Source organism: Lepisosteus oculatus, chromosome 1 (genome assembly GCF_040954835.1).
Source record: "Lepisosteus oculatus isolate fLepOcu1 chromosome 1, fLepOcu1.hap2, whole genome shotgun sequence".
Taxonomy (NCBI): Eukaryota; Metazoa; Chordata; class Actinopteri; order Semionotiformes; family Lepisosteidae; genus Lepisosteus; species Lepisosteus oculatus.
This window is the reverse complement of record NC_090696.1, coordinates 65,249,723-65,264,778: the sequence shown is the minus strand read 5'-3', so window position 1 is coordinate 65,264,778 and position 15,056 is coordinate 65,249,723. Positions and strand designations below refer to the sequence as shown.

The following is a 15,056-nucleotide window of genomic DNA, read 5'->3' as shown; positions in this document are numbered from 1 at the left end:
ATAATAACACGTCCTGAAATACTTCCTTGGAGGCAGGTATTTATGGAGATGCAGGAACGGGACAATATAATTCCAGAATCTTAGGAAAACTAGTTGCCATAGGATGGAACACACATGGTTTTTACTAACTAAGAAAGATGCACAGCCTTTGGTTCTGTGCACTGTCTTGGTGCTCAAGTGGGAAAATTCTTACCTAAGTCTTTCCTCCTTTTAAACTCATTAATGTTGATATTGATGATTTTCACAGCTACCAGGGCTTCTTCCAAGGGCCGGCTGTCCGGGTGGTCATCAGGAGTGGTATTCCACAGCTCTCCCAGTAGCAGAGGGTACTTCATCACTCGCTGGACTGGTTTAATTATCAGCGATCCCATGTCTAATAGGTTTGGTTTTCCTCTAAAATGCAGCAACAGCAACAACAGCAAAAAGTCCATAAGTTTTTTACACTGTAATTGTAATGTAGATACACTGTAATTCTTCAAAGCACTATGCATTCCTAAATTATAGTAGGAGACTTTTATTCCATTTTTTCAACAGAATTCTGTAAATTGAGGTGAGGTGGGTGTTTGATGCGTTTTAGTTTTTCTTGAGTATGGCTTTTCTTCTAGCTTGTGCCCACTTCAAAATACACAGCCCTGTTAAGAACTTCCTCCACTTCCCCAAGAAAACTTTTAAATGGCAAAGAACTGCTGTTGGCACACAGAACAATCACCTTTCATTGAAGGTTATTGGTGACGCAGATCTTTTTTTATTTGAGGGAGGCAAACAGGAAGGAAGCTTGTAATCAGTTTGTGAGTCTGAATTACAGGTTTATTAAAATATCTTAAATATGCAAATGGAAGGCTTATATTAAAAGAGTCAAGTTTGAAGGCATTTATTTCTCACTAATGTAAAAGAGAAAGATACTTACTCACGGTCATATATTTGCCTGTGAGGAAAACAGGGAAAAATCTGTTAATTTTTGCTTCTCTGTTATTCATAGACATTTCATACAATATTTAAACTTGTGTTAAACTACATACATAACTATTATTTAAGTTCAGGAATGTTCATAATGAGACACTATTCCTTTTCAGTTTGTAACTCTACACCCACATTTGTGTGTTCAGATAGCAGGAGTACATGATGTCATTCAAGTGTCAGAGTGATCCGTGATATTCACTGTGTGCATACATTCTCTGTTTGTTGCAAAACAAAACACTGATGATAGAAAAGAGAAATCCCTTCGCAAATCATAGGCTTGTGAATTCAGACTTTTAGCATGTTGGCTTAATGAATATGTGATGCAGGAAATCAGTACATACGGTAGAAGACATTTATTTTGAAAAATAATTCTGTTAGTAAAAGAAACATATTTGTTCTAACACTAAACATTTGCAACTAATTTAAATGAAAAGCCTTCATCATACAGCTAATTATAACTTCATCCGTCCATTTTCTAATGGTTTTATCCATTACAGGGTTGCCAGGGAAGCATATCTCTTCAAGCAATGGGTGCAAGCCAAGCTACACCCTAGACATGACACCAGTCCATCACAGGGCATGCACAGACACAGCCAAGCACATAATCATACCAGGGCCAATTTTCCCAGAAGCCAATATATCTACCAACATGTTTTTGGACTGTGGGAGGAAACCAGAGCACCAGGAGGAAACCCATGCAAACTCATGGACAGCAGGAAAAAATCCACACAGATAGCATCTCAGGTCCAGAATTAAAACCAGGGACCCAGTGGTGTAAGGCAGAAATGCTAACAATTGTGCCACTGTGCTACCTTAATTAGAACTGCCCATTAGTTATTTTTCATTGAGGTAACAAGCAAAGGTTAATGTTTCTTGTATTCTGTGTTCACTCAGCAGAAAAAAAAAACCCTTCCTAGATTTGTTTTTCCTTTGCTTTTGAATATCCACTACTTGAAACAACTGCCTGGAAAAAGCCAAATCTTATTTTAATTAAAATGAATAACTATGTCAAAATGTACAATGATTTAAACCTGTGATCTTGATTTTTTATGTTACGTCTCCCGTAGGTGTGCAATAGCATCAGAGAAAGTATGACACATGGAATTGTATGAGAAGAATAACTTTGAGAAGAAGCTTAGATCCTAACCTCACACACTCCTGCTCGCCTGAGTACTGTAGATCCGATCAAAAGTAATTCAAATAATGTAGTTTGTGTAGTAAATCGTGTAGTTCAAATAATCCTTCCATTTTCTGACTTCATCCAGTTCAGGGTTGTTTACGGGAGCAGGAGTTTGTTTCACTTAAGCAGGTCAAATAATATGCCACATAAACTAACATGTAAAGATTTACTTTAACTTCTCTTCAGTCTGCTGCGACCTTATTTTGTTGTACCACAGACCTGTGCCATCTGACAAGTTAATGACATCACTACATCGTCACTTTTATTTAGTTCCCGCTTGCCTGCATTGACATTACGGTAACCCTTATCTGCTGAACTTCACAACGGAATTCCTAACAGAACATGAATCTGCTGGGGCTTACTTCAGGGATGATATACAGGTTCTGAAATGCTGTTGAATTTCAGCATCTTTCTCATAGGACTTGAGTAAACTGTTGGCGTCATCATGTTGATAGCAATAGATTTTATAGACTTCCTCTAATGCCTCTTTGCTCTGTATGAAGGTTTCACCTAGAAGACAAAAGGCAATATCCATTGATGCATCAAAACAAACAAATCCAGCTGTAATTTCGTGTCACTGGACAGGCGTTAGGCAAAGTGCAATTGACCTAATTGTCAGAAGCAGTAAGTCTTACATACAGTAGCAGACAAGAAGGCTTTGAAAACATAAACATTATTTAGTGCACTGTACAGTACCATACCTTAAATTATTATCCTTTTCAAATTGAAATCATGGAAATACAATTAAACCTTTCGGCTAAATCTTTTTGTTGAGTTTTTAGTATGTTACTCAAGGCACAGCCATAAATTATTTTTTCTGAACTGTCTTTTTTAGCTGTAATTGTTTCAAAATCTTGCCAAATAAACCTCTTTTTCTATTAAGTACCACATTTAGATATTAAGAATCAATATTCTGTATGTGGCTGATCAGAAGAAATACTGTAGAGCTTGATATGTCAATTCAGAAAGTAAAAAAAAATATATATTATAATTATAAATATATAAAAAGAATGTATATTTTTATGCTAAGTGAGAACTCACAGATCTAAACAAACAGTGCCGCAAACACTTCATTTCTCAGTGCCTATGTTTGAACTGTGTTTCATTGGCTGCAGAGAAATGCATCTTTTTGAAGAAAACCAGATCTCTACACTACATTGAAAGGCAGGAAAATAACTATCATTAATAATGTCGCAGACACAGTTAGGGAGACGGCTGTAGATCTACTGAAATCAGATGTTCTGCTGCGTTTTTGTAGGCACAGCTATGCAGATTCAGTATGTGTTCTTGTGATCATCACATGTAAGACTTCAACACTCCAAACAACTTTGAAACCACACCCCATCAGATGGTTGGTATCTGTTTTCTTTTATACAGTAGGTAATTCTTTGGTGCCAACTAAGAGAGGCATGATACCATGCATCCATTTACAGTCACTAATTTAATAAATTTAACCTAAGAGGGCCAAAGTGAATTGGAGGAGATCTTAGATGGGACATACAGTACAGTACACATGCAAACAGAGGGAACTTTAGAAATGTCAATTAGTATGGACAGCATGTGCTTGGACTGAAACCGGAGGAAACTGGAGCCTCCAAGTGCATAAGGCACGAACAACTCTACACATAAGGCACCCCAGGTTGGACCTGAGCCCAGGACATGACAGCTGTTAGGCAGCAGTGCTAATTGCCACTCTTGCAGTCTACATATAATATAATAAACAGTGGCCAGACTGAAAGAGCCAGAGCACTGCCAGGACGTACTTATTATCTGAGTTTCGGGGTCTTGTTCTTCAGTAGCATCCTGCAGCCTACCGAGCAACTCAGCTGACACCTTGCAGACGGACTCGATGTTTGTGAAGAGGCGGTCCACATCCACCACCTAAGGGAAGAAATGAAAGCAGTCATCCAGCCAGCTAAGTGGTCGATACAGTGCCTGCTCCAATAACCATTCTGTCTGATAATTCCTTATTTTCGGATCACAATGAAGTTTGCCCACAATTCCTCTTGTATTCAGCCTCCTCCTGCCTCACAGTTAACCTGGGAGAAATATATGTTTTTTTGGCAAAATCAGCCCTATTGATGACATTTTTTCTCCTGCATCACAGGAGAAATTCACAGAGGGATAAAAACTGAATTGTATACTGCACATTTAAAGAGAAAAGCTACCCCTGACCTCTAAATCACCCTCACTGTACAGTAAGTAAAAAATAATATGCTTTAGAAAATACAGATGAACTAATAAAACAAGTTAATAATATGGGATACAGTATGTTGCACAGGATCTGGGCTTTGAAAAGTAACTAAACTAAATTGTTACTGTACGATTTTGCACCATTTTCTTTATAAAATCAAGTGAAAAATCAGAAGGGTAATGAGAAGAACAGAACCTAGTTATGATTTTGCTTCATTTATACTTTCATTTAATACCAACCAAGTGACCATCATTTGGACTGTTGGGGGTGTTACAGGTTACTTGATGATGACAAGAATTTATTTTTTATACACAAAGATAACGCTAGATCTGTCTGCTCTCTGAATAAAAGTGAAATAACCAAACAAATGAAATAATTTTAGTGAACAACTCAGCAGTTTTAGTTTTTATATCTTTGGATTCCCCCTGGAAATAAGCAAGGAGAAAATGATCCCATTGCCTGCCATACAAATAATGCACTACAATATTAATGATATTACAGTGTATGAGAGGCTGCCCCTGTAGGCTAGTTCATTAAGTGGAAATACATGTGCTGCTGTATTATTATTACCTTTGAACTGTGACATTATTTAACTTTTTCTTGTGCAGCTGTAGATGGGAAAAGATTCCTACAGAAATTACATTACTCTCTCATTAAAGTCATTGCTTTTTGTCTTGGTTATTAATGCCCATATAGTACATTATACACAATGTATGAACATATATGATATGGTATCTCCTATGAAATTCCCAGAAACCACTTTATTTACTGTAGATGTTTTTAACCAAGGAAACCTGTTGTAAATTGAAGAACTGTGGTTTTATAAACACCTGTTCGTATAGATTCTTCTACAGTTCTATAAGGAAGAGTAAGAGAATAAAGAAAGTACCTGTGCTTCTTTCAAAGGCTCAACCACCTCTTTGATGCAGTGTTCCAGGTCAGTGAGATAGTCTTTTTCAGTCTGAATTAGTTCATTGATGACTTTAGACCTTCTTGACATTTTTCTTAACCTCACTTCCTCTGGATTGAGGGCTGGAGAAGCTGGGGAGGCTGGCGCAGATCTCTCCAGAGGGGCCATTTTCTCTGCAGGCACAAACACAAGCCAGAAACATCAACTGACTGCATCTTCACACAGAAGGGCACCGTCAATCACAAAGAACACTGGCTATACTATGCTATGAAATGGAAATAATATGTTACATTTGATATTTTTAAAAGCTCCAACTTCAGGCGTCAGTCGAACTAAAAAGGATTAAATGTTTTTTACATACGGTAGATAATAAAGGTTAGCCGGTGCAGCATTATGTCCGGATAGTACCTACAGAACTGTATTTCATTTCCAGACCTAATGAAAACAGGTCAGTTTAGTATATAATTTTATACCTTTAAAAGATTGAATTTGAAAGAAAAATTCCTGTTTTTATAGATGCAAAAGAGATCACTGTTCCTGTCAGAAATGAATTGGCAATTACACTGGAAAGCTTCAAATAAATGACCTAGAGGAAAATGAAGGGACAGACAACATAAGACTGAGAACAGGAGGCACGTCTTTACACAAACAGTTGTGGGAGTCTGAAGCAAGCCGCTCAGCCAGGCTGTCAAAGCTGATAGTCTGGCTTTCTTCGTTAGAAAAATCACCTAGCAACCCATCAAGATGAATAGCTTCCTCTATTTTGTAACCTTTGCATTGTTGATGCTCTAGTTTCCATGTCCACATGAGCACCTAAAGACACCCATCGCTTTCTGCTCCACTTTGTGCAAAACATCATATTTTTTAATAATGGTGTTTAGTTAAACAGAAGAAGGCCAAATCTGTACGCGTACAACTCCTTGGTTGAACATGACACTGTGTGTATCATTTCTGGCCCCCTTACTTCTAGTCCAACTTCAGCGCTGCAAATGTTTCTCCCTGGCTCAACCTTCAGAGGTGAGGGGGGTTGTGGCAGCACTGATGTCTGACCAAACCTGTCATTTCCTCAGCTAGGCAAGTGGGGATACCATGGTTCCTGGGATGAAAATGCCATGAAATGCCAAGTTGTAATTAATTGTGTAATTATGAGGCCAGAATGCAATCTCCAGTGCCTATAGGGAACTAAAATAAATTACAATTCGAAGTCTTATGGAGTGTTCAGGAAGATGTACAGTAGGAGTGTCAGGATTGAACCAAACATGGAACAAATAGGACACTAATCTTATTATGGAGAAAGAGAATAAATAAATCTGAATACCAGGGTATCTAAATCATTGAAGTAGTGAAAAAATCAAAAGCAAGACAGTTTTCTTCTTTACAAAATTTAAAGACAGTAAATCTAACTAGGATCAATCAACCAAGAATAGTAAGCAGATGAAGTAGGAATTTTCATATAAAAATATTCCATCAGCATTGAGTGATATGCAATGTAGAATTTTGTTAACATAAAACATTCTCAGTAAATATTTTGAAAATATATTTTCCCTTTTATGCCTTGAATTGTTTACATTTGATATATATTTCCTTTCATTGATTATTTTGTTCTCAATGCTGTTTGTGATGAAATAGAGCTTTAAAAATAACATTTAATCTTATATAGATATTTCTGTATTGACCTAAAGCCCCTGCTAATTATGTCTTCAATCAAGTGCGGGTAACTAACGTCCGACAAAGACACAGAATCAGCAAACCAAAGCGTTATTTACCATTTCCATACAGTATCTGTCAAGTTCCCATGATAATTGGCCAGCAGATTTGCATAATTCATACTGTTAAACTAGCAATGCAGCATGGGAGGAGTGTCAAAGAAGGAGGCCACCCCCTGTGGAGGAATCTATGAATTGTTCCTGATATAAAGCTACTGTAGGCTGTCCAGTCCTGATCCTTGTGGGCATGGAGTACGGGGTTTCATTACAACTCTTAACAGCCTTGGTCAGATCATTATTAGCTTAATTAGACCAGCTTAACAACGTCTCCCAGTGTTTTGGGTGCTGATGCTTTAAAGAGACCTAGAAAACCTGCAGACACACTGGTCCTCCAGGACCAGGTTTGGACATTCCTGCTGTAGAGGCTGCGGTGATGTATTGCCGTGCCTTATAAGCTGAATATCATCAACCTTGATGGCCAAAGTTGGTGTTCAATCATGCCTGTGTTCTGTAGTGCATGTGTGACATGTGCAAATGGCTGACTTGCAATATTGAAAGACATTTACAGTATGCAAATACACACCTAGTCACATGAAGAAAGTACATTGAGCTACTTTCTCACGGTGAACAGGTGCCCCAATAGTAATACACCTGTGTGTTGAGTGCACCGACCCATAACACTTTTCTGAAGAGACAAACAGCTGCATACTGTGGCTTTCCTCCTACAGTATATCCCAAATATGGAAAGATACATTGTGCTTTCCATACGAAGCTTAAGATACATCTTCACACTTGCTGTTCACCCCTAAGAGTAGAAAGGACATACACTTCTCACTCTTGTGAATGCTATTGTATTCCTTTATCTGATGCTTATTACATGTAATTTTTTTGTTATAAGTGAAGATACTTTTGCACATTTGGCACCTAACGCTGTACCAGAATCATCCTTAATACAAACAACAGACTTTCAATCACATTGAAATCACTTTCAATCACAGTACCCAGATACTACGTGAACGTACCCTGTTCCTGAGAAACAGGCATGATGAATTTCAAATCTGTGATATCACACTTTTTAAAACCAGCAGCTTTTGTTTCTTTATTAAAATATATGGAAACTGGAGCATTAATTGCTGCCAATAATATTAAAAAAGGAAAGCCGCAAATCTTTCTTTAATCTGAAAAGGTGCATAATTAAAATGTTCACTTTCTTGCACATTCAGACATTCAAGTTTGTGTGAGTCATTATTTTCAAATACAGGTATTCGGTACACTTTGTACCACACAATCGCATGTTTTATGGCTTCCAGCAGCTCCAGTGATCTAATTCTTTGACAGACAGTTCCGTTTAGTATAACAGTCAGGATTTTATCAAACGTTGATGTCTTTTAGCTGCCTGCCCGCCTGCCACAGAGAACTAAGCAGTCGCACAAATTCAGGAAGAAGGATGATTTCATGCAGCAATTAGCTCCCTCTGCGCAGACGACTTCCGCCTTTCTGTATGAGCTCGGAGCCTGGTGTCAGGTTACGAACTAATCACCTGGGTGATGTAATACTTCGGCTTGCTGAGGCATTCCATCTGTTACAGCTGGGCGAGCACCTGATACAAATACTCCATGTAATTCAGACTGCGTGTGCTTTATCTAGCGTACAGTGTACTGTATATTTTATAAAATGTGTCTGCTAGAGTATATGATTTTTTACTGCCTTTGGATTTCTGTAAGGGACTTCTTAAAACGTCAGAATCTGCATCAAATCCCATCTAATTGTGTCCGTGAATTAAACTGTCTTGAAGGTTGGACTGCTTACTCAAAATCAAATAACGTTTTATTTCAACGAAATTTCAAGCAAATGGTCCTGATCCTTTATTAATAGCTATGAGAGATAAGCAGTGTTTTGGAAATTTAAAATACACTTTAAATTTCTTTTAAATGTAGTTTCTAAAATACTTTTTACTTTGACATTTGGCTAAATGCATCAAAGAAACACAGAGCACTGAAGTTATGTACAGGAAGTATAATCAGTTTTGAAGCACTAATATATAAGAAAGGTTATGAATAATAAATGTATAATCTCTTCCCCATACCTTAAGCAGTTTGCTAATTAGCAGGGCACAATAAATCATGTTTTAGATTAACTGCATCTAATATCTACACTACATAGCATATCTAGAATGCTCGATATATATACAAGCAGTAGCTGCAGATCAGGAAGTTTCAGCATTTCCTGGTCTTGACACAATTATTGGAGATTATAGAGAGATGATGTAACAGAAAAAATGTAACCTTTCTAAAGAAATTCAGGAACAGGTTTCTTAGATTCTTTCACTTTTATTCTGAAATCTTGAATTTCTTTGCTCATTTGGGCTAATGCAGTAGCTATTGTATTAGTTGAATGAAAAGCAAGAAACGCATAAACTGAGAAATTGAGGAGGGTGTGTTCTCTCTTCACTCTTTCAGTCAGTTCAGGGTTTACTTATTGAGCTAAAATACAAACTCATTAAACAGGCTTTCTGTTCTGAATAGCAGTCATTCATATGCAGCAGGTCCTGAAGAACATTTAAGACTTTTGAATATCTCTGATCTAAAACTAAGCAGCAATTAAGACGTTTTCAATAAACTCTTCAGCCTGAAAAGGAGAACTGTTGGTCTATCCTGACTTTACAAAATCCAGCAAAACTAGAATAGCAACAAATTAAATAAAGAGGACCTGTTCAGCACAGACCAGAGTACAACTGGACCATGGTCTCATACAGGAAGCAAGGCCTTTAAAAGCAGCTCAATAAGAGACATCTGAACACTGTTCACAGAGCATGTCTGTTATAAATTCAACCCCTTTGCTAAAAGCAACGTCCCTGTGTTCACTTTAAGAGCCTTAATTCTCAGGAAAATCTTAGGACATCTTTATCAGGAGGTACTGTCCATAAGCTTTTTTAAAAAAATCATCTGCTACTCATGTATTTTTCTTTCCTTAAACCTGTACATATTTTGTAGCCAAATCATTAAAGTTTAGCTTTCTCCCACATATATTTCTGCAGGACTGAAGATAGTTTTAGATGTCCCGAGATATTTAGGGACAGGAAAAATGCTACCTCCACAGCAGGTCAGGATTTTAATTCACTTGTCTCACTTTCCACTATTATGTGATTTGTGGCTTCATTTCAAAACTCAGCTGTTCCCATGAAAGTGGATATCATCCCCTGATTACGCTCTTCATTGAAGTGTTTTAACTAAAGCTCCTGAAATGGGTAGATTAGACCCCACATTGTTTCGACCAAAAAAATCAACCTGAGAAACAGGATTGTCTCTAAAAAGAATCTAAGGATTTGGCTCCTGGATTGCTGCCACTGACCTGAGAATGTTTGCCTATATACGTTTTCCTGTAACTCTTATAAGTGTGAATGCACTAAACTACTGTATATGAAAGAAAAGTGCTTTTTTTTCCTTTTACCTTAAAAATAAAAGCATATACTCTCAGTGAATCTCTGTTTCATTCATTAGAAAAAGTATACATAATATATCAGAACATAAAAGAGTTCTAGATTGAAAAAAGGCAAATAAAGAGGTTAATGAATATAGTCACTGTATATTGTATGAAAAAACATGATATTCTACATGGCATGTAGATGTTTCCATATGCTATTTACAGTAAATACAAGTAATTTGTGGTGTAGTCCTAGAAAATGGGACTGATTTTAAGCTGAGGAAAATACCTACTTTTTCATCTGCATTTCTGAATGATGATCATGGGGCTACTACAGTATGTTTGGAATCCTGTGGTTTGCATCTTCCATAAAAGGCACTGGGTTTTAATGAATTTAGAAGAGTCTTAGAGGTTCTCCTGCTCATATATACTGTAGGTTGCTAAAGGTCATGTATTGCATAATTATATTTTAACTCTTATTCTGAAATCTGCTGACTTTCAGTGTAGTGAATTCCAGGGTCCACCTATTCGATGACTGAGCCTGCTTGAGTGGAATTCATTGCCCAGATCCATTAGAGGCTCTGTCTGTCTCCATTTTTCACTATAATTCATTATCTTGTTTTACTCTTAACTGAGTATCTTGTTATTACTGTGAAGTTCCCACTTTCTTTCTGTTACTGCTATGTTCTATCCACGTTTTGTTTTAGAGCAAGTTACGTTTCTTGAAAAGTTAATAAAATGACATTATTATCATAATAAGCAGTGTTTCCATTGTGAATTCACACTTGATATTATTCTTTCCAGGTGAGGTTGTTTTTGTTCCTACTCAGCTCTCAAGTGTCTCCTTAAATTAGATATGAGTTAAATCAGAAATTAATTGTTGTTAATGTCTAAGGCAGATGATGTTTTGGAAACACTGACATACTGTACCTGTTGAACTAATTTATTTTATATTTGGAAAATGGAGATTATACACCCTGATGGCCAATCATAATATTTTATTAGCTAATTTGGTAACTTAAATGTATTTGAATATCTCTCATACAACCTTAACTTAGTTTTTGCAACTAATTATTTTGAATTATATTAGGCTGCAAACATTCTTAAATGCTACTTCAACAACAACAATTTTACTTCCCTGCAGTTACATGTCTTTTGAAAAGACTAAAGAAGGATTTTTGACTGAAAATCCTGAAACAATTGATTCTTAAAAACATTAACCTTTTGTACATCAACAAAACTTCCTTGTCTTTTTCAGTTATTTATAGTTCTACTGACTCTAATTTGTTTTTAAAAAGACTGATATACAGTACAAGCAAGCAAGCTGAAGGGAAACTTAAACCAGCCTGGTAATGAATAGTTTGAAGTAGAAATAATGCATCTATTGTGACACTTTAAACATAAGAGTGCCATTCACAACAAAAAATAATAAGCACCACTGTACAGAGCAGGATGTGAAACTCTATACTCTACACTACAGTACTAGACAAGAAATGCCCCATGATCCTGGTATAAAACACCAGGGTAACACTTGTTGGTAGAATTTCCTTATGGTTGGCTGTGGACTGTGAGGTGCTAACAGTAGTTTTACCAAGCATTATGGCTTGTATCTGCCTAAAGCACTACATTCCGACAAGAGAAATAAGCTGATGGATTACTTCCTAAAACTCTGCCGTAGGTTTAAAGCAGAAGCATCACTAACAGCTGGTAAATACAAGGCCTTTTGTAAGCAATGTGAAAAAGCTTCCCTGCAAAACCTGATTTAAATGGCTGTCTGAAACAAAAATGCAAGTGGACTTGTTTTAATCTGAATGGCATTAATAGAAGAGGACCTTTTATCTTTTTTAGAGATCTGCATTAAATGTGTTTTTTCTTGATGAGTTTAAGGAGGTTTTAAAAAACAATCCAAGAAAAGGAGGAACTTCTGTCTTTACTTCACACTGCTGAAAATTACATGAAACAGTACTGTCACTGATACAGATGGCAAAATATACAAGTACAAGAAACATGTATAACAAATACAAGAAAGTGTTAATATGTGTGAATGTAATGTACGCATTTCCATTTTACTATAGTTGTATTCTCACATTGCGTACATTTACAACCTTAAACCTTTAAAACATTTTTAGCAATAAAGTAAATTGCCTTCTTTGTTGATATGAATGTAAAATGTTAACATTAATACATCCAGTCACTTATTTGACAAAGCTGTGTATCTTTTTGTATTTCTTATTGTTTTCTGTCTACATTTGCATAAATTACATCATTCCCTCAGGAATAATCCCTGTGCCGTTACATAACAACACCACAGGACCAAAGGTGGAAAAAAAACTTTCTCAGGTTTTTTTCTCATCTCAGTCTTTTTCCAGGGAGACAAAAATATAGTGCCCTGTAACTTTTAAATTACATCCTAATGACAAATACCGTTTTCCATACAATGGCACTTCTCAACATAAGGAACTAATCACAAATTCAATGTAGTATATACATGACAAAGATCACCAACACCTAAAGCAGACACAGAAATGTTGTAAGGTCTCAATATTTGTGATTACCTTTAAGTTTTATGCTGTATTCTGTCCTGTCTGACTGGCTTCTTCTTACCAGCGTTCCTATATTTATGTCCCCTTTGGAGTTGTCCTCAGCCACAATAGTGTCTGTTTTTCTTCTTTCAAGGTACATCTTCGGTTTAAGGAAGAGGCCTTTTCTCCTTTTAAATCCTTTAAAGTCATTTTCCTTGACTTCCTTGGGATCCATGGTGGGGATCCTCAGGTATTCCCTTCCCAGCTTGCCCTTACCTGAAGAACAAGTGCCACAGAGCCAGATTGCTTGTGAAATGCAACAGGTGAACTACTTCAGCATAGCTGGCTGCCAGCTTTGCACAGGTAGCTCCGCCTCTGTTAGAGTCATTTACCTGTCACCTAAGAGACCTGTATCCACCACAGAGGGAAAGAGAGAGAGAAGGGCAGCAACTCTACCAGACTGATCAAGAAAGTGAAGGCTTCTCATGCATCTTCAGTCCAGCAACATGAACGGATGACAAATGCGCCTATGGGGCTTTCAGTACATTTTGGAGAGGCCTTGGATTGATATTAATCTCCTTGAAAAATGTGACTGTATTTGCATAGTCGAGTCATAGGGAATGTAAATTATGGAGAACATTTTTGCATTTAAAGAAACACGGCTTTGGTCCAAATGTGAAGGCCTGCCCTAAGTAAACAAACTCAAAACAACAGCAAAAACAATACATAATTAATCTATTAACCACGTCTCATTTTATTTACTGTATGACTTTTTGTGATTACAGTTCAGGTGGGTAGCTGCGTCAGCATGCATAGGCTGCAAAGGAACAAGTAATAGGTTTATTCCATGCTGAAAAAAAGAAGAAAGAGAACACAACGTTTCAGCCGTGGAGCCTTCTTCAGGTGTCTCTCCAAAAGGCATATTTGGACTAAAAAATAATAATAATAATGTTTCTTTATTAGCCCTATACAATTTCTTGCATTAGGAATGCATCTTTTTGCATACCCCAGCTTTTCTCCAGGGAGACACAGACACAGAGACAGGGAGAGAAGCTTGGGGTCAGAGTGCAGGGTCTGCCATTGTACAGCACCCCTGGAGCAGTTGGGGTTAAGGGCCTTGCTCAGGGGCCCAACAGAGTAGGATTCCTCTGCCGGCCACAGGATTTGAACCGGCAACCTTCCAGTCACAGGCACAGATCCTTAGCCACAGAGCCACCGCTCCGAATTGTAGGGCTACACATTCTATGGCTTGTATTAATTTACAAGGCCAAAGTTGAATTTGTATTTTATTTCCTGGTATAACGCATAGTGTGTATTTAGACATAATACTGTCATATATCAAAGCAAGCTGCACGTAGTTGTCTCAGCACAGCAGTGCTTGACGTAGTCATACTGTAGGAAAATAAAACACATGGCACGGTCCTTGTTAAGGAACTTGCTACAGCCCGTTAAGGTTATTGAATCTATTCATGGTTTTGTTTAATACATAAACAGAATATTCACAGCACCTCAGATAGCATTGTGAGGTTTTAAAGACTTAATTGAATACATTGAAAAGAAACAGAAATTCCTTATCTAGAATGGAAGAGATAGGTTAAGAAGATAGATTAGGAATAATCATTTCAAATACAGATCAGTTAACAAAACAGGAAAATGCCGAAAACAGACAAACAGAAAACAGACATGTATTTGTTTTGGATAAGCACTATTGGTCAAAGAAGGCTGGACTTGAGCCATTATATTCAAATTCTTGATCTTGTGAGCATCACAAGAAAATATTGTGCAGTGGGTTGTGTCAGTAATATTGTTAGTATTGTCTGTTTGCTAGACCAAGTATAACAATAAAATGCAAATTCAATAAGTATTTACTGGAAAATACATGGAACTGACATCACCTGAACTTACTGCAATATAAACACGAAAATGTGTTTCAAAACGGGCGAGGTATATATCCACTGAGCAACTGAGGGACCCAGGACCAGGAAGTGAGTGCTGAGGTACTAGTACAGAGAGCTGTCTGTAATTAAATGAAAATTCTTTGAAAAACCAAGGTCACCAAAAAGTGGAGCTCTTATTAACCTAAGGAGTTTTGAAAAGCATACTTATCTTAAAACTGTTACATCCATCTCAATGATCTGCATTCTGCCTGCTAGAGTTACTA

At 37.1% G+C, this 15,056-nt stretch overlaps 1 protein-coding gene across 1 annotated transcript in view; it reads right to left on the bottom strand.

The window, feature by feature from the left end:
* The window catches only part of arhgef38 (Rho guanine nucleotide exchange factor (GEF) 38), a 28,610-nt gene extending 15,340 nt beyond the window's left edge, over positions 1 to 13,270 (bottom strand). The window contains exons 1-6 of the mRNA XM_069191288.1: positions 12,929 to 13,270; positions 5,224 to 5,417; positions 3,904 to 4,021; positions 2,503 to 2,650; positions 908 to 925; positions 194 to 393 (exon numbers count right to left, since the gene is read on the bottom strand). Coding sequence (XP_069047389.1) covers positions 194 to 393; positions 908 to 925; positions 2,503 to 2,650; positions 3,904 to 4,021; positions 5,224 to 5,417; positions 12,929 to 13,130 — 880 coding nt within the window. The 5' untranslated portion in view covers positions 13,131 to 13,270. The remainder of the gene's footprint in view (positions 1 to 193; positions 394 to 907; positions 926 to 2,502; positions 2,651 to 3,903; positions 4,022 to 5,223; positions 5,418 to 12,928) is intronic.
* Positions 13,271 to 15,056: the final 1,786 nt, after the last annotated feature.